Source organism: Taudactylus pleione, unplaced genomic scaffold (assembly GCF_031769625.1).
Source record: "Taudactylus pleione unplaced genomic scaffold, aTauple2 ptg000007l, whole genome shotgun sequence".
In the NCBI taxonomy this organism is placed as follows: domain Eukaryota; kingdom Metazoa; phylum Chordata; class Amphibia; order Anura; family Myobatrachidae; genus Taudactylus; species Taudactylus pleione.
The window spans coordinates 1089468-1116280 of record NW_028284410.1 but is presented as its reverse complement, the minus strand read 5'-3'; the positions used below and the strand labels follow the sequence as shown (position 1 = coordinate 1116280).

Below are 26813 nucleotides of genomic sequence, written 5' to 3'. Positions count from 1 at the left end.
TCCTGACTGTCTCCAGCTCCGCCTCCAAATAACAGGAGCGGCAGCGAATTAAATTTCTTACAGCTTCTGAAGGGATAGACATGGTAGCGCTATTGGCTGCACCACACAGCATATGAGCCGACTCGGGAGCCAGGGATTGGCCGCAGTGGAGCGCGTCCTCGGGGACCCACCCATTCTACAAATGTGAGTCCCCCCCCCCTGGTCCTCTCGGCTGGTGGGGTCTCATTGACTGTGGTCCGGTCTCTCAGGTTTTACATGGACCGTGCCAGTTGCTTACGGGAATCAGACTCCTTATTTGTGCTCTATGGATTTCACAGGAAAGGATGGCTGACCAATAAACAATAATTGGCTAAATGGCTTCGTATGACTATCTCAGGGGCCTACACACAAAAAGACCTTTCTGTTTCGGCTTCTGTTGATGCTTCTTCTACTCGGGCTGTGGGTGGCTCGCTGTGGCGCCTCGGCTGTTCAGCCTTGCAAGGTGGCCATGTGGTCTTTTGTCCAGACCTTTCTAAGGTTCTTTGCATTGGATACCTTTGCCTCTCAGGCTCTTGGATGGCGGATGCTGAATCCAAGAAAGGCTTGAAATGCTTACCTTATAATGGTCATGTCCTGTTTGGCCCCGATTTGGACAAGATTGTAGTGACGCTGGCGGCAGCGAATCTGCGTGTTAATTTTCAGCACCGGTTCCATCTAGGTCCTTTCGGCCCTCTCACCCAGAGAGTAAGCCTAAGGTGCAGTCCTTTCCGAGAACGTCAGCATCCCATAAGGCCGCCAAGACTCAGGCTTGGAGCACCAGATGTCTGGCCGCTAAGCAGGACGACAAACCCTCAGCCTGATGGGACAAGCCTCCCCTTGGGGAACCCCAGGGTGGGAGGCTGTCTTCTGCAATTCGCCCAGTACTGGTGCCAGACTACCACAGACACTTGGGTAAGTGAAGTGGTCTCTTAGGGGTATGCCTTCTCCTTCCGCAGCAGGCCTCCTCATCAGTTCTTCACTACTGGCCTTCCTTCAGATCCAGAGAAGGCTCGGGCAATTTAGGAGGTGGTGCAGTCTATGCTCCAAATGGGCATCATAGTGCTGGTCCCGTTACCCCTAAGGGGAACGGGTTATTATTCCAACCTCTTTCTGGTTAAAAACTGAACGGTTCTTACCATCCTATACTCAACCTCATGTCCCTGAACAAGTTTCTAAGGGTCCCTCTGTTCCGAATGGATACTCTGCGTTCCATTATATTAGCTATGGTACCTGGGGATTTTATGGTGTCTCTGGATATTCAGGATACCTACCAGCATATCCTCATTGCCAGGGCTCATCAACGTTTCCTCAGATTTGCGGTACTAGATCTCCATCACCAGTTTCGTGCTCTACCGTTTGGCCGATCTACGGCACCCCGAGTGTTTATAAAGGTCATGGCGGCTCACCTGCGGTTACAGGGGGTTTGCCGAAGTCAGGCGGTTCTTAAAGAGGGACCCCACATTCTGACTTGGGCAGAAGGCAATCTCCCAGCCATCTCTGCAGTGTTCATTCCAGGAGTACTTAACTGGGAAGCGGACTTCCTCAGCCATCATGATGTGCGTCCAGGGGAATGGTCTCTTCACCAGGAAGTATTTCAACTCCTAGTGGGCAAGTGGGGCCTTCCTGAAATAGACCTAATGGCCTCCAGACACAACTGCAAGCTGCTAGTGTACGGGTCTAGAACAAGAGAAGCAGAGGCTCTCCTGGTGGACGCTCTGTCGGTATGGTGGATCTTCCAGTTTGCGTATCTGTTTCCTCCGTTCTCACTTCTTCCTCGAGTACTTCGAAAGTTCAAGCAAGAAGGGGGCACTATCCTGCTGGTGGCTCCAGCGTGGCCTAGATGTCACTGGCACTCAGATCTTCAGAGTCTCTCCATCGACACTCCGTTGCTGTTGCCTCTTCGTCTGGACCTGTTGTCTCAGGGTCCTTGTCTTTACCCGGATCTGGGTCGTCTGTCTTTGATGGCGTGGCGCTTTAGACATCCCTCCTAAGGGCTAAGGGGTTCTCCAGTTCTGTGGTGAACACCATGCTAAGAGCTCAGAAACCTTACTTCTGCCAGGATTCACCATAGGGTGTGGCATACGTACTTTGAATGGTGTCGGCCCAGGGGGTACAATCCCCAGGTAATTCGGATATACAGGGTCCTGGCTTTCCTACAGGCGGGCTTGGATAAGGGTCTCAGCCTCGCCTCCTTGAAGGTTCACATTTCCGCACTGTGTGTGTGTGTGGTTTCAGCGTAGGATTGCTTCACTTTTTGATATCCGCACCTTGATGCAGGGTGCCCTTCGCATTCAGCCTCCTTTGTTTCCCCCAGTGGCTCCTTGGGATTTGGCTGTGGTTCTTAGGGCTCTCCAAGGACCTCCATTTGAACCTCTAGGCTCAGTGGACTTCAGATGGCTTACAGTAAAGACAGTCTTCTACCTATTGCTTCAGCTAGAAAGGTGTCAGATTTGGGCGCTCTCTCCTGTCGCCCTCCTTTTCTGATTTTTCATAGGAATAGAGCGGTTCTTAGGACTCTCCCTGGTTTCCTTCCTAAGGTGGTGTCTAGTTTCCATATTAACGAGGAAATTCTAGTACCGGCCTTTAACTCACCAGACCTTTCAGCATGTGAGGCCTCATTGGATGTGGTACGTGTTCTTCGTATTTACGTGGACCATACCAGTTCCCTTCGGAAGTCAGACTCCTTGTGTGTCCTCTACGGTTTCCGTAAGAAGGGATGGCCTGCCAACAAGCAAACGTTGGTGAGGTGGATTCGCATGTCGATCTCTGAGGCTTACACTCATGAGGGCATTCCAGTATCGCCGTCTGTTACTGCTCTTTCTACTCGGTCTGTGGGTCCTTCGTGGGCAGCTCGAAGTGGCGCCTCGGCTGTTCAGCTTTGTAAGGCAGCCACGTGGTCCTTTGTCAGGTATTACGCTTTTGATACCTTTTGCCTCTCGGGATGCTTCCTTCGGGCGACTGATTTTCCATTCTGCACAGGAGCGTCCCCCCGCCCTTGAGGGTACTGTTTTGGGACATCCCCAAGGTCTTCTGTGGAGCCCTATGGACCCTGAAGTAGAAAATTAGATGGGTTGAACTTACCTTTGTTATCTCTATTTCTATGAAGTCCATAGGGTCCAAAGGACTCCCACCCTGTCTCACCTGTGCTTCAGATGGGTGTAGTTCTGGTCACCGGTTTTTTCCGTCTCCTTCTCTGTGAGAATGTGAATCTTGTGTGTTCCAGACTTCCTTCTCTCTGTTTTTCTCCTCCTCCGGCCTATGGCTTGGTACGTAACCTGAAGGTGCCTTGGCCTGGGGGCGAGGTATAGGAGAGGAGGCCCCGATGCATCCTAGGACCAAAAGTTTAACTGTGTGGTGCTCGACGGCAGAGCCATCGCCTATACCCCAAGGTCTCCTGTGGACCCTATGGACTTCGTAGAAACAGAGATAACAAAGGTAAGTTCTAACCACATCTCTTATTATTTGATCCATTTCTCCTTGTGGTACTATATGATTTGACATCAGATGCAAGCCTTAAAGGCTGTTAAATGGTCTTTGGATTCTGGGGAAGGCAGAGCTCCCAATAAATATCCAGGTGATCAGAGTGGTATTTAACGCTCAAGTCTGAGAAGGCCAGATTTTGCAAGGAAAGGTCATTAACATCAAGTCTGACCAGCAGCATCAAGCAATGGGTAGAACAGAATTATTCTGCCATTGTAGAAAATTCTATTCCAGAGGTTGAACATTAGATTTCCTAAGCAAACATCTTTACCCTACTTCAGTGCGTCTCCCAGTTGACTGTGGACCATAGGGAGCAACCAGATACACGATGTAACTTTTGGTGAACAATGCCTAGCACTTCTGCTTCGTGGCAAGGCATCCCTAGGCATCTCTAAATGGAGAGAGGGTGTTTCAGTGATTCTGGTTCAGACTGTTCAGTAAGGTCTTGTCTAAGCATGGCAGGTGGATCACCATAGATCACCATAGTGCCTACATCTGTTAGGACAGGCTCCTTGTTTTGCCTTAGTTCACCTCTTGCTTAGCATAGCTGTTGAAACGGTCTCCTAAAGCTTGTGAGTTAATATCTGCAAAATGTTAAATTACATAAGTAAAATAAAAATGTGAAACCTTATAATAGGATATATGCGTTACTGATTATAGAAATGAGCATTTATAGAGGGCCTAAAATGGGATCCAAATATGAAATATAGATAATAGATGGAGAATCAGTCTATAGAAGACCAGCCACTACTGATAGTCTATTGGATGTAGCAGACTATATAATTGAATGTAAATAGAATTGGATTTTTCATCCAAGTAGGTACAGTATTAGCAGATGAAATTGTCCCAGCTGAATGAGGAAATTAATCCGTACAGGTTTTTTTTTTTTTTAGCAGGAAAACCTTGCATCTTATTGTGCTGAAGGTAACGTCTTGTTGGTAAAGATGTAAAACTGAAATTTGGATGCATCTATGGCAGTGTGGTACAGGCCATAGTGGATCAAAGTTCTACAGATGTAATACTTTTGCTTCCAACGATGTTGTAGTGATTTGAGTGTACCCTCCATTTGGAATAGCTGGGGTATGGATGGGGACAAGCTCGAGTTTTTGCTGGCAAATTTAAGGTGCCAGATCTCCAGCCTGTGCACTCTTTTTTTTATGCCAGTGTACTACATTGTATTTAGAGAAAATATAACATAAACCCAAAAATACTATTTGAAATGTCACTTGGCATGTAAACATTGCTTAGTATAACTAGGTCTTGTATTTTCCAGATGACTGTTCAAATCATGATGGTTCGGGATCTGTCAGTGCTCATCCAGAAACTGAGAAAGAAGGTTTTATGTCTGAAGCAGCTGCTGTTCATTCAGATTCCTTCAACATAAATGGGTAACTAATGAGATATATTGCAGTATAGGTTTGTGGTTTGCATACTACTTTTACTAGATTTTGTCAAACAACTACTTTTCTAAATGACTCAGATGGGATGCCACCATGGACTAGGTTTAGTTTTGGGGTCACATAGGCAGACCATGCTGCAGAGGAAGCTGTAAGGTAAGTCACTATGCTCTTTTAGCCCGGATGAAAGGAGAGGTAATCTTAGCTGCGATCAGACTCACCTAGTGTGTGCTGGAGACTGCACATACTAGGCATAATTCAGACTGGTTGTCTGAGAGTCCCTTCCCTTCTCAAAAGCTCTAAACTGGCATTTACACTACTGCTCATGTGTGGTTTTTTTCTTTGGGAGTCCTTTTCATACTGTTAAGTTCTGCAGGTATATGTTTCATTTTCCTCCACTAGGGGACACGGACAACTCTGGGTATAGCCTGAAGAGGAGAGACTGCACCAAATGGTTAAAGCAATTTACCCACAAGCCCAGCTCCTCTCCTCTATATTACGCTCCCAGGCACTGGATCTCAGTTTTAAGTTTGGTGCCAGCAGGAGCTGGAAACCGGGTTATTAGGGGGCTATTGGATGGTCCTCCATTTTTCTGAATTTTTTTTTTTGGTTTCTTTTACTAGTTTATTTAGAGTCTGCAGTGGAAGGTGTCCTATAGGACGCCCCCGCTGCCTCTTCCTGGCGCTTCCTTGCTCGCCCCTCCCTCATCCCAGAGACATGCTCTTCTGTATGGCCAGTAAGCCCCATAGTGACTCTTCTCTCCTCCCCCCTCCAGATCGCTGAGCGGCAGCCTGCGTTGGAGAGAGAAACAAGGGCTCCGGTTTACTCTGTAAGCCTGCTCCCAGCAGCTGCACTACTTTATTGCTCCTGCCTGCTATAATTTGGCTGGTTTCTTAAGCTTATAGCCCACTTTCTGCATTGTGTGGTCTGAGTGTTTGTGTAAGCGTGTTCCTTATACCTGTGCCTCTGTGGCTGGTCCATGAGGGAACATCCCTGGCAGGACTAAGGCTTACTTCTAAATATATCTGTATTATACTTGTGTGTCTCTCTCATAATAATAATAAATTTTTATATATATATATATATATATATATATATATATATATTCACTATATAGACCCCCTTCACTAATTGACATATAGTGATTTCTGCGACTTACAACATGTCCAAAAATAGGACTACTAAGGAGACTGGTGCTGCAGGTGTAACAAGTGTCTGACTGTCATCCTCAGGATCCGGAGCATGATCGCTTGTCATTTGCTTTGGGGCCCTTCAACAGGTGATTTTGCCTATGACTTCTAGTCAAGAACCAGCTTAGGCGTCCCATCTGACACATGTAATGTTACAATTTGTAGACCGTATGTCAGTTCCTATGCCACCTATCGCTGTGTCACAGCTTCCCATGGCGGAGCCTCGCTGGATGCAAACTTTTGTCCAGGGGCTAGCTCAGGTGTCTAAATCCTTTCAGCAAATGCTTGATAGGGCTCCTAGGTGTAGGCCTGCTCCACATGAAAGTTCCTTGCAGTTATCTGGCAGGAATACAGATTCTGAGGTTTCTTCAGATGGTGAGGCTAGTGCCTCAGTTACTTCAGACGTGGACGTCCTCTGTTCAAGAGGACACTATGTCCCCTGTACTGTAAGCGTAGAGGCTCTTATTAGAGCAGCTAAGTCTATTCTGTTAGTGGACGAGGTGGATCAACCTTCTAGATCTAAGGCTCCCGTTTTTAAAAGACAGAAAAGTAATTGGCGGAATTTCAGTATTCTGCGCTGCTTGAAGATCTCTTGGCAGCAGCGTGGTCACACCATAGTAAATGCTTTCAAGTTTCCAAGCGTATTACCCTCTCCCAGCATCGGATAGGGCTAAGTGGGAGTCTCCTTCCCCAGTGAATGCCCACATTACCCATCTTATTCGGTCATCCCTCCTAACCTATACCAAATACAGCATCTCTCAAATATACTACGGATAGGAAGTTGAAAAATTTCTTGACTATTTATGTGAAGGCAAGAGCTCTAGCTCGTCCAGTCCTAGCAACTGCTTGGGTAGCTAAAGCTGTCGGCCGCTGGGCAGACTCTTAAAAGGAAGGTCTTGCTGCAGGCGCCCATAGGAGTGACTTAGTGGCTATGGTTGCACACTTTAGGGAAGCGGCTTCGTATCTCTCTGAAGCCGCTATAGATTCGGGACTTTTAACCACTAAGGTTTCAGCTTCTGCAGTTGCTGCCAGAAGAGCTCTTTTGGGTGCGCACTTGGAAAGCGGATATAGAATCTAAGAAGGCACTGGAGGCTCTTCCTTATTGGATGAGATCCTATTTGGTCCAGAACTGGACAAGATCGTCACTACATTGGCAGCATCCAAATCAGCTTTTCTGCCGTCTTTTATCACTACGAGACTCAGGGCTTCGGTATCTCGTTCCTTATGTCTGCTGGGTAAGGCCAGAGGTCAGCTGTTTCCAAGAACACAGGGTTCTGCCTCCAAAAGCTCCAAGCCTAGAGGAAAGCAGGCCTGGTCTAGCGGACAAGCCTACTGCATGATGGGGCGGGCCTCCCGGGGTCCTCGGACTGGGGGGGGGGGCATGCTTTTAGCAGTAGAGATGCAGACCGCTACAGACGCTTGGGTCAAGGACGTCGTGCCTCGAGGCTATGCTCTTACTTTTCTCCTTCATCCACTAGGGGACACTGGAGCTTCATGACAGTGGGGTATAGACGGTGGGTTGAGTTGAGCCTGGCACTTTAAAAATCTACAAGTGTGACTGGCTCCTCCCCCTCTATGCCCCATCAGCCCCAGTTTTTAGAATGTGCCCGAGTAGAGCCGGTGCACAGGGCTGTCTCCAGTCCTTAAATTAATTTTTATATTGGTAAAAGAAAGAAGCAAGCAAGAGGACAGGCAGACTGTTGGCTGTGACAGTCTGCCTGCATTGTGGGAGCCGCCAGAGAGGGGACCACACGGCTACTGCAGCCTGTGTCCGGTCACCCTATGGAGGGGAGGCTGCTTTGGCAGTTAAGGAGTCATCAGCCACAGCTAACACTGGCTTGTGTCCGGGTCCCCGGTCTCCCCTCACTGCCCAGCGCTCTGGCCGCAGCAGCCCGGTAAGTAGCACACCTAAAATAAAAATGCTGAGGTCTGTTAACAGCGCGCGGCTGTCAGTGGCACGCTGGTGTTTGCGGAGAACACAGGCGCTGGCTGTTAGGTAGGCGCGCTCGGCAGCGGCGGTCCTACCTGTGCGTGCCGGTGCTTGTGTAAAAGGCACCGGTACGTTTATCACTGGCGGTGGTCGTGCCGCTGGCCCCCGCAGTCAGCGCGGCTCGGGGGGTGAGGGCTGACTACATTAGTGTAAGCCGCGTGCAAATCATAGCGGCGGCCATTAGGAAGGTGGAGCGTATAGGTCCCTCCTCCTCTTCCCCCTTCACTGCCTGGGAGAAGTTTGGCGCGCTCTGAAAGGGAGTGGCGCCTCATCAGAGCTAGAGACTCGCTGAAGGCACTGATCAGAGGGGGAGAAGGCTGACAGCTTCTACAGGGGGTCTCTAATTACAGAAGGTAGTTTTAACTACCTTCTGGTTTCTATGAGTAGCATTATTAACAATATTCTGCTCCTCCCTTATATTGCACTGTCTGCCCGTTACTGAGCTGCATTATTATTACAATTCTGCTCCTCCTATATTGCTCTGCCTGAATCTTGAGTAGCATTATTATTGAAATTCTGCTTCTCCCTATACTCCTTCTGCATTCCTGAGTTGTATGTGGTGTCTGTCTGTGAGTACATGATGACATCCAGGACAGAAAAAGCTGCTTCACAAAAAAGGGGGAGGGGCAGGGAGGGAGAGATGTATACTTTGCATATCCCTGTACGAGCCAATTACCAACTTTTCCTCAGGGTTGCAGTACAAACCGACCACTAACACTTTCAAGTATTGCCCTTTGGTCTGTCCACAGCCCCTTGGGTCTTCCTTAAGGTCATGGCAGCACATCTACGACGCATGGGCGTCAGGATTTTCCCATAACTGGACAACTTTCTTCTCTTGGCGCAATCTCCAGCGGATCTCAGGAAACTCGTCCATCTGATGATACAGCTGCTTCAATCACACGGGTGGATAATCAACTGGAAAAAGTCAACGCTGTCTCCATCCCAGGAGATGCACCACCTGGGAGCCTTGTTGGATTCCAGAACTCAGTCTTCCCTCCTCCAGACAACATTGCAAACCAGGATTCGTTGCTTTCTCAGTCTTCGACAAGTGTCCATTCACTAAAGCATGCAAAATCTGGGGTCATTAGTGTCGACTTTCGACATGGTGATGTATGGACAGTTTCACTCCCGACTTCTCCAGGGACTCATTCTGAGACGTTTAATCAAGTCACGTCCGAACCTCAAGGCTCAGACTGTTTCTCCCTACTGTGGTGGCTCCAACGTTCTCATCTGGACAAGGGTTGTCCCTTTTGGATCCAGGATTGGGTCCTTCTCACTACCAATGCAAGCTTACAGGGCTGGGGGTCTGTAACGTCGGCTCACTTTTCAGGGCCTTTGGACACATCAGGAGAGCCAGCTTTTCATAAACATTGCTGTGCCTGTACATGACTGTCAGGCACAAGCACCTCCAGTGAAGATTCAATCGGACAACGCAACCGCGATGGCGTACATAAATCACCAGGGCGGCACTCATGTCAAGGTGTTTTGCAAGAGGCAGGCACAAATCTTCGCTGGGCGGCATCTTCCAGCACTGTTTGCTGTCTTCATCCCGGGAGTTCAAAATTGGGAAGCAGACTTTCTAAGTCATCACGACATAAATGCCGGAGAATGGGCGTTATATCCGGACATCTTCCAATTGTTAGTCTGTCGCTGGGGCCTACCAGACATCGACATGATGGCGTCTCGCTACAATCACCAGCTTCTGATATAATGCTCCTGTGCCTGGGATTTGGAAGCTCTTCTGGTGGTTGCACTCGCGGTTCATTGGACGTTTCCTCTGATTCGTCTTCCTTCCGAGCTCAATGATTTCTCTGGTCCTTTGCCGATTCAAGCTGGAGGGAGGCACTCTGATCCTGGTGACTCAGGATTGGCCTCGACACGAGTGGTACACAGATCTCCTGGTTCTATCCGTAGATGCCCCTCTACGGCTTTTGCTGCGGCCGGATCTGCTCTCTAAGGGTCCATATCTACATCCGGACCTGGCCAAACTCTTTGACGAGTGGCTCTTGAGACTTGCATCATAAGAGCAAAGGTTTTCTCTAGAGTGGTTCGAACCATGGTGCAGGCTAGAAAACCACCTTCTGCTATTACAGGGTTTGGCATACCTTCTTTTCCTGTTGTTCGAACAGAGGTCTTAATCCCAGGTCTTTTAGTCTTTCCTGGATCCTTTCCTTTCTACAGTCTGGTCTGGACTTGGGCCTTCGGCTTTTGTCCTTTAAAGGGCAAGGTTTCAGCTTTGTCTATCCTTTTTCAAAGACAGATAGCTCTGCGTCCTGAAGTGCAAACTTTTTTCCAGGGTGTGCTTCATGTGCAGCCACTGTTTCTCCTGTGGCTCCCTGGGATCTTTCCTTAGTTCTCCAGTCTGCTCCCTTTGAACTGTTACAGACTGTCGATTCGCGTTGGCCCACATGGAAAGCGGTGTTTATTTTGGCCATCGCGTCGGCTAGAAGGCCGAATGATTTTATTGCTCTCTCGTGCCGCTCTCCATTTCTGGTTTTCCATTGTGACAGGGCAGTATTACGGACTCGTCTAGGCTACCTTCCCAAGGTAGTGTTACAGATTTCATATTAATCAGGAAATACTGTAGTAGTTCCTGCATTTCAATCTTTGTATCCATCTCACCCTGAGGCTTCGTTGGATGTGGTGAGGGCTCTCTGTTTGTATGTCAAACGGACTTAGAGATTCCGTAAGTCGGACTCTTTTTGTCTTGTACGATTTTCACAAGAAAGGATGGACCGCTACTAATGTCCAGTTTAACGGGAAAGGGAAAAGGGACCACTGCACTAACTGTTTCAATGAAACCCCATTGACTAATCCAAGCTCACTTCAAAGTCTGGGGGTGCTGCCTAGGACAAATTAAATAGTACTAAATCGATATCCAAAAGAATTGGGAAAGCAGAATGACCTCTATAGGCGCACAAATATATTAGTGAAATAAAATATAACCTTTATTGGTGTATATTAAAACCTTGTCTTGTGAAATATAGTTAAAATAATATAGATTAAAGAAATGGTGAACAAAGGTAGAAAGTGAAATTAAAATATCAAGACACTTGACTCGCTAGATGCTGTTTTTATGTTATCAAATAAATATTCTGGAATCTGTCTCCTCTTCCTAGCGGTTGATCGGCCACTAATCTTATTAACCTGTTTGATAAACAATATAAAGGGTGATATTAGCAGTGATGTATATTATATTATGACGAACAGTGCACTCCGACTAGTCATTAAATAGTCAGTATAGGAGAATGCCCGATAATAATTATAGTGTGTAATCTCAATTCAACAATTCACAGTAAGTTTTGTCAAGGCCTTGACAAAACTTACTGTGAAACGTATGTCTGCGTTTTTAGACACTGACTGCTGATGCTGTGTTATATCTAATACTAGTAGGAAGTATGATCGGAGCTTGAACTCCTTATCCACCGAATGTGTTGTGGTTTAGTTTAGACAATATATTATTCGGCAAATACTACCACTTACTCCTCGTGGCATCCGCGTACTGCTTTATTGAATTGAGATTACACACTATAATTATTATCGGGCATTCTCCTATACTGACTATTTAATGACTAGTCGGAGTGCACTGTTCGTCATAATATAATATACATCACTGCTAATATTATTGACCTTACCAAGCGCCTGCGAATAACGTATGATCGCAGGTGTTAGATTGTCATAATCAGACATAACTATATCAGCTGTGATTATACCCATTGAATGTATTGTGGCTTATTGTAGACCATATGCTGCTTTATAGTTATGTTCAAGCATCTCTTTGTATTATACATTTAGTGCTACGTTCATTGAAACACATGCAGTTTCATAATTATTATCAGACATCTCCACTATATTATCCGTTGGGGATTAATGTCTGTCACAATATAATCCAATGTTAATACACACTCACTGAATCCATTAAAGGTTCAGCGGAGATGTACATTTGCATGTTGCTTTAATTACCAATGAGTACTTGACTGCACTATCCGCTATGAATAGATGGAGATAAAAGCCCATTATATTTATATTAGCTATAAGTCAGTTTTCAACAAACCATACGAGTGAACCATATAATCAGTATTGGTTTTGACCTACTGTATCTCACGTAATACATTTTACATAATTAGATATTCAATTAAGTTCCTTAACATGATCACTTCTGATTCCATAGTATCCAATTAACTATTACTTAATAAGAAGTTTACCTGAATTAAACGGTTAATCATCATCTGGATTTATGGAAGTGATATGTGTCAAGAGTGCCATTTGTACGTATATTAGCTTAATTCCAACAAAATACACACATATATATGGGAGTGAACTTTATAGGATTGACAGCTTAACAGCAAATATTTGAATTATTCTTCAACACAGTGTGTATTACCATGGTTGAGAAGGAGTAGGATACAACGTGCAATAACAGTTATAATTATTCCATTGTAACACATAGGAAGATTGCTGCCACTGTCTCTCATATTGAGACAAGGAATTCACGTTTTGTATTAAATTGATACATGAGAGTAAGATTGAACATGCACTATGGTCAACTCGACAAATGTATAACAATTTGACATATGGCATGAGGTATGCTTTAGTATGCATATGAAGGATTAGAATAAGTGGATAAGGAGGTGATAATTGTCTCTAGGTATAATTAAGATTGTAATAATTTAAGACACTATCACCCTTTATTCGGTGGATAAGGAGTTCAAGCTCCGATCATACTTCCTACTAGTATTAGATATAACACAGCATCAGCGGTCAGTGTCTAAAAACGCAGACGTACGTTTCACAGTAAGTTTTGTCAAGGCCTTGACTAAACTTACTGTGAATTGTTGAATTGAGATTACACACTATAATTATTATCGGGCATTCTCCTATACTGACTAATGACTAGTCGGAGTGCACTGTTCGTCATAATATAATATACATGACTGCTAATATCACCCTTTATATTGTTTATCAAACAGGTTAATAAGATTAGTGGCCGATCAACCGCTAGGAAGAGGAGACATAGATTCCAGAATATTTATTTGATAACATAAAAACAGCATCTAGCGAGTCAAGTGTCTTGATATGTTAATTTCACTTTCTACCTTTGTTCACCATTTCTTTAATCTATATTATTTTAACTATATTTCACAAGACAAGGTTTTAATATACACCAATAAAGGTTATATTTTATTTCACTAATATATTTGTGCGCCTATAGAGGACATTCTGCTTTCCCAATTCTTTTGGGATATCGATTTGGACCGCTACTAAGCAGACATTAGCCCTCTGGCTTTGATTTACCATTTGCCAGGCTTACTCCTTGGCGAATATACCCGCCCCATCCGTGGTGACTGCCCATTCCACCAAGTCAGTGTTGACTTCTGCAGAAGCCCCACAACGTGCTTCCCACGAACGGCTCTGTAAGGCTGCCACATGGTCGTCTGCTCGTACCTTTATCAGATTTCACATTTTTGACACACTTGCATCCTCTGCGTTCTATGCTCACTGCAGTTCAGGAGTGTCCTTGCCCATTGGGGACAGCTGTAGGATGTCCCAGAGTTGTCCCCGTTAAGTCTGTCTTTGACTCAATAGGGGGCACAGGGCACCCACCCTGACCCATCTGTCTGCGGGGGGTGTTTCCCTGGTGAATGGTCCGGCTGTACTTCCATGATGTCTGGTTCGTTATGTATGCCGGCCTTCCTTCTCTTCTCCTCTGCTACACTCCAGCCGTCGGCTTGCAAACTAAACTGAGATCTAGTGCCTGGGCGTGGGGTATAAAGGTCCCTCTGTACCCCCTATGGAGTCAGAGACTTAACAGGTAAGCTTAGGTAAACCTCCTAACCGTAACATATTTTAAAGAGGCTGTACTATTGATGGGTTTATCATTGGATTTAGATAAATGAGCTTTTTGGCCATATACGTGCAGAGGATTTCCCAGTTCTCAAAATGTTCCGTCATAGAAGAGATAGGAGGATGAAAAACTCTGGGTACCTGAAAGCATCTATAGAGGTTTCCTCATTAATTCTTGCAGCAGTCACGCCAAACAGCACCTCTTAAAAATAAACTGTTTCAATAAACTGTTGTAGCTACAACATACTCTAAAAAAAAATCTCACCATAAAAGTAATAGTTCACCACAATTCCATATATGCTCATATCAGTATTTCAATTGATCTCCTTCAGTCCCATGGAAGACTCATCAATGAGATGAATTCCTGCTATACTCTGGCGAAGGAGTTGAACTAGCTTGGGGGCATTGCTTGGTTCCAGGATTCCGCCAGAAGAACTTTGGGGACCAACAGGTCAGGAATCGCAACTTGTTAAGTCATCCCTGAGTGTCATTACACTCTTGCATTTTAACCCTGGGCTCGCTTGTCTCCACCTCATTGTGGCTAAGTATACCCGGTTTCCCACGCGGCCTCTTCAGATGGACGATGTGTCCTGGTGGAACAAGTCCCACCAACCGGTCACACCCCTCCTGGGAGGTTCGGCTCCTCTTGTGGTCCAGGCGTCCCACTTAAACAGGGGTCGTTCCCTTTGGGATTCCACACAAGGTCCTCACCACTGATATCAACAACCTTCCAGGGTCGGTGAACATATTCCGATAGTCGGCTGCAGATCAACTTTCTGGATCTTAAAACAATCTTCAGAGCTTTCTATCTGACTCGCCACTCTTACAACATGGGCCGATCAAGATACATTTTCACATATCTAAACCGTTACTCCCAGTAGTGGTGCCATGACTGTTGTCGCATTTTCATCTGGGCTTTGTTTTTGCTCCCGACTCTGTCGGTAGTCTTCTTCCACGGAGTCTGCAATTGGGAAGAGAGCTTCCTCAGCCGCATGGGAATCCACCAGGTAAATGGGTGTTTTATTCGTACTCCTTTTGGATCATAGTTTTTTCGCTAGGGTTGACAGATGTCGCATTGATGGCATCTTAGCACAAACACAGGGTTCCGAGGGTCACTCGTGTCCCGGAAGTCCGGCAGCACTCTGGGTGGACACTTTGGTGGTCCGGTGGAATTTCCTCTCCGTATGTGCTCCGCAGGTTGCAATGGAAGGACTGCATGGTAATCCTGGTTGCCTCCTATTGGCCATGACAAGCTTCGTACACAGATGTTCTATCGGCGTTCCACTGTGTCTTTCTCTGCAGCCTTCTCTTTTGCCTCGGGGGTCTGTGCTTCCATCCGGATCTGGCCCGTCTTATTGCTCTTGACATGTCCGTCCTGAGTGCTGAGCTGTTCTCCATGTTGGTCATTTGTACTCTGCTGTATGCCCATAAGCCTTCCTTTGCAAGACTTGTCACTGCTTTGGCGGATTTACTTCGCTTGGTGTTCTGAGTGGAATTTATATCCCAAAGTGTTTCCCTCTCTTGGGTCCTCTCCCTTCTGCAGGTGGATCTATATTTAGCCTTTGGCCACCCTTCCTTGAAGGTGCCGGTTTCTGCACTTTCTGTTCTCTTGCGGGGACAGATTGCTCTGATACCTTTATGTACATCTTTTTGTTCAACGTGTTCTTCACGTACAATGTTGTTCCTCTGCTCTTTGAGATTTGTAGTTGATGCTTCAAGCTCTCAAGTCATCACCCTTTGAGCCCTTGAACTGACATTTGTTTGCTTACGTGGATAACCATTTTCATGATGGCTATACAGTCGGTTTGGTGGGTTTCTCGCTGGAGCGAGTTGCCCTGTCTCTTCCCATTGTTTTGTACTGGGGTTGTTCCTCGTACTGGCTTAGGCTACCTGCCTACGGTAGTCTCTTGGTTTCTCCTCACCTGGGACTTTGTGGTCCCTGTGTATCAGACTCCTGATTGTTCTTTGGAGGGGCCTCTTTGGACGTTGTGCAGGCCCTCCGTATCTTTGTGGATAGGTCTCTGGTTCTCTGTAAGATGGACCCCCCTTTTTGTCCTGACTTTCGTACATATGGCTGGTCACCAATTGAACTTTGGCCAGATGGTAGGTTGGTCTTCCTTCTCCCCTGCCTCCTCCTCGCTCCTGCCTTGGGCTTGCTAACTTAGCAGCCCTGGCTCTCCCCCCCCCCCCCCCCCTATAACCCACCCCCAAGCAGGTCAGTTAAGAGAAGAAGCATAACTATTTGGTGCCACCCTATACACATGGTCCAGAGCCACCAAACCCAGGACCAATCGGACCTGGAACACCAGACGCCCTGCTTCTAAGCCCGAGGATTATCCCCCAGCCTGACTGGATGGGCCTCCCACTGGGGTATCCCAGAGTGGGAGGCAGACTTCTTCAGTTCGCCCAGTACTAGTGTCAAAACACCACAGTACCTTTCGTAAGAGAAGTGGTCTCAAATGTGGTACGCCCTTTCACTTCTCAGACTGTCTCCCCACCAATTTATCTACACAGGCCCTCATTCAGACCCGAACAGGGCCTTACAAATCCAGAAAGCCATGCAGTCTTTGCTGCAAGCAGGGGTAATTGTTCCAGTCCCACTATCTCAGTGAGGGCCTGGTTATTATTATTGTACTCTTTCTAGTTCAGAAGCTGAATGGGTCTCATCGGCCTATCCTCAACCTCAGATCCTTGAACAAATTCCTAAGGGTGCCAAAGTTCAGGATGGTAACCCTGTTCTCCATCATCGTAGCTATGGAGCCTGGGGACTTTATAGTATCTCTGGATATTCAGGACACGCCCTCACATCGGCGATATGTTTGCTATACTACGGCAACACTTCCAATTTCAGGCTCTGCCCTTTGGACTTTCCACAGCTCCACGGGTGTTTAACAAAATTACGGCTATTAAGGCGGCCCACCTGCATGGTCAGGGTGTCCGACTATTTCCATACCTGGACATCCTCCTGCTCCTAGTAGGATCCCCAGAAGTGCTTCACTGCTGTCTGTAGGTAATCATTGCTTTCCTGCACAAGCACAAATGGTTACTCAACTGAAAAAAGTCCTCCCTGAATTCCTCAGAGAATGATTCAGTTGGGAGCCCTGCAGGATTCTCGGGATCAGAGAATCTTACTGACGTCAGACAAGATCTCCACAGTTCAACTATGAGTGCGCAGATGTCTCCACAGTCGCCGAGTGTCGATCCCCTCAGCAATGCAGGTTCTGCGACCCATGTTGTCCGCCTTCGACATGGTGGAATATACTCCGATCCATTCCAGGCCTTTGCAAAGGTTGATCCTCTCCAGGTGGAATGGGTTCCCACCATCTGATCAAAGCTCAGACGATGGTGCTCTCTCCAGAGGTGCGTCTGTCTCCATCTTGGTGGATACATACATCTCATCTAACCAAGGGTCGTCTCTTTTGGTTCCTGGACTGGGTAATCCTAACAACGGACGCTAGTCTCCCGGGTTGGGGCGCAGCGACCGGTCCGCGCTCCTTTCAGGACTGTTGGACATCGGATGATTCAACCCTGCCAATCAGCATTTTGGAGCTTCGAGCTGTCCACAGGGCCCTCAACCTGGCTCAGCACATACTTGACGGAAAACCTGTACAGGTTCAGTCTGACAATGCCACAAAAATGGCTTACATCAACCATCAAGAAGACACTCGAAGTCTGGCAGCAATGACAGAAGTCACGCATTCTGACATGGGCCGAGGGTCACCTCCCGGCCATATGTGTGCTGTTCATTCCGGGAGTTCTCAATTGGGAAGCAGATTTCCTCAACCGTCACGACATGCATCCTGGGGAATGGTTGTTACTCCAAGAGGTGTTTAAACTCCTAGTGCACAGAAGGGGCCTCTCAGAGGTGGACCTTTTATGGCCTCCTGACATAATCACAAACTGCTAGTGTATGGGTCCAGAACATGAGATGCCAAAGCAACCTTTGTAGACGCACAAGTGAAGTGGATCTTCCAGTTTGCGTACCTATTCCCTTCAGTCACCCCTTCTTCCTCGAGTTTTTTGGAAGTTCAAACAAGATGGATGCAGTGTACTGCTGGTGACTCCAGCTTGGCCCAGACGTCACTGGTACTCAGATCCTTGGTGTCTCTCCAATGACACTCCATTCCTACTGTCTCAACGTCCGGCCCTGTTGTCTCAAGGTCCTTGCCTTTACCCGGACCTGGGTCGCCTGTCTTTGACGGTGTGGCTCTTGAGACATCCCTTCTGAGATCAAAACTATTCTCTAGCTCTGTACTCAACACTATGCTCAGGGCGCGTAAGCCAGCCTCTGCTCGGATCTACCACAGAGTGTGGCGTACATATTTCCAATGGCGTCGTACCAGAAGCTACGATCCTCAAGTGTTTAGGATTTCCTGGCCTTCAAGCTGGCTTGGACTTTTTGGCTTTGCCTTGCTTCACTGAAAGTGGATGTCTCTGCTCTATCCTTTGGTTCCATTGTAGACTTGCTCCACTACCGGATGTCCACACCTTCCTCCAGGGTGTCCTCCGATTCAACTTCCCTTTGTCCCTCCAGTGGCTCCGTGGTTTTGTCAGTAGTTCTTTGTGCCCTCCAGGGTCCTCCATTTGACCCCCTGGATTCTGTGGAACTCAAGTGGTTCACAGTGAAGACTTTCTTCTGGCTATTGCATCTGCCAGGAGGGTGTCCGAATTGGGGGTGGCTCACCTGTCGTCGTCCCCTTTCTGATATTTCACCAGGACAGGGCTGTGCTTCGCACTCACCCTGAGTTTCTTCCTAAGGTGGTTTCTCATTTCCATATAAATCAGGAAATTATAGTACCTGACTTAGTCACCAGACCTCTCGGCTGAGGAAGCCTCATTGGATGTGGTCCGCACTCTCAGAATTTCTGTGGACCATACCAATTCCCTTCGGAAATCAGGATCCCTTTTTGTGAAATCCATAGAGCACAAAGCAGGATGGTCAGCCAATAAACACACTGGCCAGATGGCTTTGTATGACTGTCTCAGAGGCTTACACACAGGCAGGCCTGCCTGTTCCGGTTTCTGTTACTGCTCATTCTACTCGGTCTGGGGGCCCCTCGTGGGCGGCTCGGCTGTTCAGCTTTGTAATGCGGCCACGTGGTATTCAATTCAGACCTTTCTAAGGTTCTATGCATTTGATACATTTGCCTCTCAGGATGCTTCCTTTTGGGTGCAGGATTCTCCTCAGCGCAGGTGCATACCCACACTTATGAGGACTGCTTTGGGACATCCCCAAGGTCTCCCTGTGGAGCCTATGGACCCTGAAGAAGAAAATGAGTTATGGTAAGAACTTACCTTTTGTTAACTTTCTTTGACGTCCATGGGGTCCACAGGGCACCCGCCCTGACACACCTGGCTTCATATGGGCTATATTTCCTGTCACCAGTTTCCCGTCTCCTTCTCTGTGAGAGTGTAATTCTTGTGTGTACCAGTTTTCCTTCTCTCTTATCTTCCGGCCTTTGGCTACTTACCAACTGAGGTGCCTCCTGGCGCACGTATAGGGAGTATGGACCAGTGCATCCTGGGAGCGAAAGCTTTAACTGCGTGGTGCCCAGGATCCAGATTCAACCTACACCCCAAGGTCACCCTGTGGACCCTATGGACTTTGAAGAAAGAGTTGACAAAGGTAAGTTCTTACCATAACTAATTTTAATTAAATATATCTGAGAATCCATTATTAGCGCTCACATTTACCTATGCGTATTTCACTTTGAAGAAATTCAGTCCCATGCTGATATCTCAATGAAACACAGTTGGGATATGTCTAACGTGAACTGAAGTTCCACTTTTTATGATTTTCTACTGTTAATAGAATTTGTTTCAAAATATATATTTTTTTTACTTCAAAATAATGAACTGTAAAGGATAACTGCCCCTCCTGTCATTCTGCCTATTCAGCAGCACTTACCGGCTTTTCCTGTAATCTCTTCTCATCTACCTGGCTGGTTAATAGTCTCCAGTGTGGGCTCCTTTTTCTTTGTATGCGCGACATGACTGCACATTCGCATCTTACAAGCAGGAGGCAGAGCTACCCTGTCCTTGATCATGTCATACACTTAAGAGGTGAGGAAGGGGAGCAGACTGCAGACGACAAGTGAGCAACTGACGATTCTGGGCTTGGCAAATGGTCTGTTCTCCACCCCTCTATGAAGGGCATGGGTCTGAGGCAGTGGCGCCCACTGAATTCTCTGGCCCTAAAGACTTATCCCAGCAACTTTGGCCATTTTAAATTCCAGGCAACAAAAATTGGAAATCATATCTCGGTCAACCCCATTAACATTTGGGCGAGTGGTGTCTTCATTCTGCGGTCTCTGGTACATGTCGTATATCTTCTCAAAGCCCCATCCTGTCAAGCTGACTTCGAAACTAAGGCAGACCTGGCAATACACACCATAGGGGTTCCTGCCGCGTGCATGACGTGACTCCTCTTTGTCACTGTTCTAGTAGCTGCACTTTTAACTAGAAACAAAACAAAATCCTCTTTCTGACATGCGCACTCACCAGCGCTGCATTGTTGATGCTTGAGATTAATTTCCCTACAGCTGACAGCATATGCACATCTTGTCTTTTCAAATTGATATGAAAGAGTAGGTTCTCTCATTTACAGCTGACTGCTTTATACAGATGGCCAACAGTACATCTGACAGGAGCTTTATCTTCTGCCTTATTATGTGCAGCGACTATTAATTCCTGTCTTGTAGATCAGTCTACAGATTGTATTATACCAGAGCTAATTCATTTGAGTTGCTAATGCTGCACACTATTAATGGGACTTATCCAATATACTCAGTACATACCTTGTAAATTGTCACTTTATTTAGTGTATTTTTTATTTAAACTGGTGACACTTGGCATTTTCGTGTTTCCATTTCACCTTTTTGTACCACTACATGGACGCACTTACCTCACTTGACCATTAGGGTGGAGCACACATTGGGCCATATTCAATTAGGTGCGAAAAGTCAGTCTCTGCAGAAACTATCGTGATTGACGGCATTTCGCCATGCGAAAAGTTTCCACCGTATTCAATTCCAGAGCCTTTTCGCCGGTGCGGAAACTCAATGCAATGGAACCGGCGACAAAGTTTTGCCTATGAATAGGTGTAAAAAGAAAAAAGTGCAGTGTAACTTTTCTTACTATGGTGGTGCCCTGGGGCGGCTTAGCTGGGCCAGTTTGGGGGTGTCCTGCGCTCTGGATCTGAATCTTAGGGGTCTATTTACTAAGCAGTGTTAGACAGAGTGAAAAGTGATAAGGTGCCAGCCAATCAGCTCCCAACTGTCATTTTTCAAACACTGCCTGTGAGATGGCAGTTAGGAGCTGATTGGCTGGCACCTTATCACTTTTCACTCTGTCTAACACTGCTTAGTAAATAGACCCCTTAGTATGTTAGGGACCTACCCGACAGAGGTTACCCGAATGCGGTGGGTAGGCCCATAACCTTGGCCAAGATTATGCCAAAAACCTCTATTCATTGCACTAATGTATTTATATATAATCAGTTAATTTGGAGTTGAGCACCTGTACTTCTTTTTTTAGTACTTTTCACATGTTCGTTTCGCCGTGTTCCGTTTTCGCTGTTTTCTAATTGAATACGGGGATAAGCGGGGACGCGCGCGATACTTTTTCGCATGGAAAACCAGCGATGTCAGCGAAAGAAGTTCGGCATGCGAAAGTACGGGATTTTTTTACTCTAATTGAATATAGCCCATTGTCTTTTATGTTTTAATGTTTTTCTTGTCTAGCCGCTTTTTGGTATTTTACCAGTACCATATATTAACATACAATAAACAATGGATTTTAATTCTATTAAGTGCCCCATTATAGATGGCTAATTTCAGGGGACGTATCAAATCTTTGAGAGGGATAGTGGAGAAGTGGCCTGTAGGAACCAATCTACTTCTAGCTTTCATTTATCTAGCAGTCTATAAAATTACATTTAGAAGCTGCTTGGTTGCTATTTAATTTGTCTCTTTAAGGTTTGACACATGATTTGAAGAGCCTGCACGCCTGCTGGATCTAGTTAGATCCAGCAGCGGGAGCGTAGGGGAGGTGGCACCAGTACTGCGGGGCACTACTGGGGGAACAGCGTTAAGGGCACTACTGGGGTACTGTATAAGGGGCACTGCATAAACGGAATTACTGGGGGCAATGGCATAAGGAGCTCTAATACAGGGGGCACTGCATAATGGGCACAACTACAGGGGGCATTGCATAATGGGCACTACTCGGGGGCATTGTATATGGGGCACTACTGTGTCACTTGATTGGGCTACTATGTGGTGTAATGCGAGTATGATTGTGCTGCTGTGTGTAGTCATTTGAATTGGGGATACTATGCGTGATTTCGGCAGGACAGACCCCACGTCTCTTGCTGTGAGGTCACGCCCCCTTTTTTGGGCTCTTGAAATTTTTTCTGTTTTAAAAGTAGATGAGTCCAAAAGTTTGGCCACCCCTGAACAAGGGTGTCTAATTTTACCTTCCTACTCTCCATAGAGAAAATGAAGAGGAAGAAGAGTTTGGAGATTTCCAGCTCCTGCCATGTGATGAATCAGGCAGTGAAGAGGTTAGTAAAATTCTTCTGTGTTTGCTTAAACAAAGTGAACAGACTGCACTGTTCTGTTCTCTAATGTGTAGTGAAAGGTTTTGAAGCTGTGTTTGTGCTAATTTTTGCGTTATGTACAAATCTGCAATGAGACCCAATTGCCCCATACAATACAAAAGTAAAAAAAAAAATCAATGGAACATTAAAGTTTCTCATGCACACATTATATAATATATTGTTTGGTTTTTCGTTTTGAGGCGAATTGGAACTACATATAGTCTAATGTGTAAGCACAATCGTGCATTCATGTACATCGCATTTTATCTGCTTTACTGCATATAAGATGAGAAGATACTGTATGTTTAACTATGTTGAGCAAATCATGCGGTGTGTACGCCCAACCAAACAACCATGAGATTTATTGGTCCAATCTTTCCTCTGAAGACACGGCCTGAACAGCTGGTGATCTACACGATGATTGCATAGCGTGTGCAAAGATTCATTTGATACTATCCTCCAACACTATATATATATATATATATATATATATATATATATATATATATATATATATATATATATATATATATAGTGCTGTCGTTTGGAAGATTGCATAATGTGTACACTCTTTATCGTTTGTTCTGGGATTAAGGGAAATTGGAACGACCATTGCTAAGTTAGCACGTTGTGATGTGCACCCAGCCTAAACTCTGGATTACAATTAGGGTAGAGCAAATTGACAAGATGTTGCAGAATCTATACTAATTATAGGGATGCGGTCAATATCCCAACCGTGGGGATTTCTGCGGTCAGAATGCCGGCGCAGCATCCAGACCGCTTGAATTCTGAAGGGAAGTAGCAGGGTTAAAGGGAGGGATCGTGTTGGGGATTAGAGTTAGGCACTAAGGAGGGAGGGTTAGGTATAGGGTGCGATTTTTGGGAAGTTAGGTTTAGGCACTAGGGGGGAGGTTAGGTTTAGACGCTGGTTAGGGAGAAGGGGAAGGGTTAGTTTACCGACTGACAAGTGTCGGTATCCTAACAATGTCAGGGTTCTGACTGCCGGGATCCTGTACCCATCCCCTTATTATATTATAGATAGTATAGATCAGCATTGTATATAATCTTTATGTATCATAAATGTAAGTTCAGAGGGGATGCTGTCAATCCAGACCGCAGGGATTCCGGCACTCAGAATGCTGGCACTGGAATCCCGACACTTGTCAGGATCCCAGCGCCGGCATCCTGATTGCCTGAATTCCGAAGGTAAGTACCGGGTTATGGGGAGGATTAAGGGTTATGTTCTAAGGGGGAAGGTTAGATATAGGCACTAGGAGGGGGAGGTCAGGGTCAGGCATTGGAGAGGGGGAGGTTTAGAATATTGGCCGACAAGTGTCAGTATTCTAACCCTGTTGGGATTCTGATGGCTGGGAACCCGAGTAGCGACAACCTGTTCAGAGACCTTAAATCTTTAATCTATATTTACAGTAAGTGATTAAATAGTCTCTTTATATTTCTGCTTACTTAATCACAAAACGAAACCCAAATCTATCCTACAAACTTAAACAGACATTGCAATAAAGGGGTAATCCGTGGCGCACAGCACAAGAGCAAATATGTGTGTGAACGCACAGATCAGAAAACAATAAATCTGTACAAGATGTGAATTTATTTGATACAAAAAGGCACATTATTAAAATAATATATATTGCAATAGTCACATATGTTCAATCTACAGATGCTCATGCATCCATAACCATATTCTTAAAGTAAGTTGGTCTAATATGCTATATGCAGTCCTGTAGGTAGTGAACGCAAATAATTTCAAAGCTTGTAATCCAAAGTTTCTGGAAAGTCCTGTTCTTGGGCTTGTCAACACCATGCTAGCAAAAATGTTGAGTGGCTAAGCTCACTGCACATTTTAGGTCCATCCTCAGCTCTGAGATACGTCTGGTAGAATGGCGCTACTTTATTCAGCTTTCTTGTGGATGCAGAGATGGTCTCCGGAGCTTGCTAGGCTTCTCTCCCTTTCTTCTGCGTACACTGCCCCTTGTGGATCTGTTCATATGGGGATGTGTGTCAACTACGTGTTTCACTCTATTAGGGATGCCACATGGTTTGTTCATGGTTGTGCAGGTTTTTTAAAGCCACATTCAGATTGGTACCATTTGAATATTTACTTTCCAGGTACGTTTATAGTCCGTATAAGTAAAGATACTGCCGAGTGAACACTGCATGTTAAAAATCCCAGACTTCCCGAACATTTTTTGGTTGCGATCGGTGAATCGAGAAATTTTTAGAACATGTTGGCTTTCCCCAGCATTGGCAGAACGGGAAATTGGGGCAAGGCATCACAGATGTATGGGCCCCATAAGCAGTTTTTAATATGATCAATTAGAATGTGTAGACACAATGAGTCCTAAATATTTAAAATGGGGACAATACCAGTTATATCTGCTGCAGGCCCTCAGTCGACTAGAGAATGATGAGATTCAGGGCAGTTGATTTTCAATGGTTTTATTTTTTAAATTTGAGGATTCACTAAAACGTTAAAACTCAAACATCTGGTTGGAAAGAGAAATTACTGTTCGTGATTAGTACAGTGTTAATTTATATTCCTGACTTCCCAACTTGAAGCCCGAGAGATTGTGATTTGATGACCTAGCTTTTGCTAGCCCTCCTTAGAGGGCTTTTACAGTATTTGTGGCCAAGGATGACACCTCCACCAGTTTGTACGAGAAGTTCCCAATGACTACTTTTCAGCTGTCCAATCTTCTCCTACAGGATAGCTTGTATAATTGCAATGGAGTTCTCAAGGTTCAGAAACGTGAATTCTGTTTTCTCCCACTAAAGCAGGGATGGGGGATATGCCTGTCGGGGGGCGTATAAGGCCCGCGGAATCATTTGGTCTGGCTCTCAGAGCTTTTTTCTGTTAGCCTCATCTGGCTAGCAGGGTGCCTAGAATGGCACCCTGCAGCCAGAATCTATGCAGCAGTGCCGCCTGGAGCGTCCTTGGGACACTTCAGACGGTCACACTGCTGCCCTTATAGCTCCCCGGAGCATCCTCAGAATGCCGGGCATTGCTGTAATCACTGGCAATTGTGGCCCCGCCCCGTGTGAAATCACAGAGGCTGCGTGACCTGTACCAGGCCTGCGAGTAATATACATATTTTAAAATGGCCCTTGGCAGAAAAAAGGTTACCCACCCCTGCACTAGAGGTTAGTGCTCTTATGGAGTTGCAGTTCTTACCAATTGTGACATGTTTCAGACTACTGGTATTTGTAGAATTTCTGAATTTTAAGTGTACACTGGGTGGCTTTTTTTTTTTTTTTTTATTATTCAATAATCTGTAATAAGTGGTATAAATACTGTAAGCATTCTGTCTCAAAATAAAGAGTAACAACTTAAAACGTAGCTAGTGAGAACTAGCATTTAAAGCGTTTAGTGCTATGTTTTAATTTTGGTCCCGGTCCTAGGGTTCTTTGTTCTCTGCAGGAGGGTTGCTGCTGCTGACCTGGCGCTGCAGCCCGTACATTATCCAGACCCATTTAGTGTGTGGATGTAGATGTGTGTGTGTGTGTGTGAGATATTTAGTGAAGGATGCTTTCAAAAATGGGAAGTATTAATTTTTTGTAATTTTTTTTTTTATGATCAATTAACAGAATTAATTAACTAAGCACTATTATGAGACAGTGATAAGAAAGTGATAAGGTGCCAGCTAATCAGCTCCCAACTGTCATTTTTCAAACACAGCCTGTGAGATGACAGTTGAGAGCTGACTGGCTGGCACCTTATCACAGACTTATCACTTTTCACTCTCTCATAACACTGCTTAGTAAATAGACCCCTAAGCCAGCTATATCAGCTGTCTACATTCACAGGGTCGACAACTGGGAGGACAGTGATGCTGGTTACACACTGGCAGATATATAGGTGCCCATCGGCCAGTGCGTATCAGCGATGTGTCTGAGCGATGTCATTCACAGACCTATCGTGTCGGCTGTGCTGCACAGCTGATGGCAGATATATCTGTCCTTCATGCTGTGTACAGGCGATCAGCTGACCGCCCCTACACTTGCAGCCGCGAGGTAGGCCCCAACCAGCGGGACCCGTGGTCAGATGATGGTGGTTCAGTGTGTATGAACAACCATCATATGCAGATATATCTGCAGATCTTAGGTGGGTACACAGCTTTGCTTGAGCAGACATGATCTCCACCTGGTTGAGTGGTCACTCCATCTTGAGGTGTTGCAACAGTTTGTACCAAAATGGGGCCTTCCCGAGATAGACATGATGGTGTCAAGGACAAATCACAAGGTTAATGCTCATTACCCCAGAACAAGGGACCTGAATG

At 45.8% G+C, this 26813-nt stretch overlaps 1 protein-coding gene across 1 annotated transcript in view; it reads left to right on the top strand.

The window, feature by feature from the left end:
• The window catches only part of CLSPN (claspin), a 169529-nt gene that overhangs the window by 90262 nt on the left and 52454 nt on the right, over positions 1–26813 (top strand). The window contains exons 16-17 of the mRNA XM_088460613.1: positions 4772–4886; positions 22413–22482. Coding sequence (XP_088316739.1) covers positions 4772–4886; positions 22413–22482 — 185 coding nt within the window. The remainder of the gene's footprint in view (positions 1–4771; positions 4887–22412; positions 22483–26813) is intronic.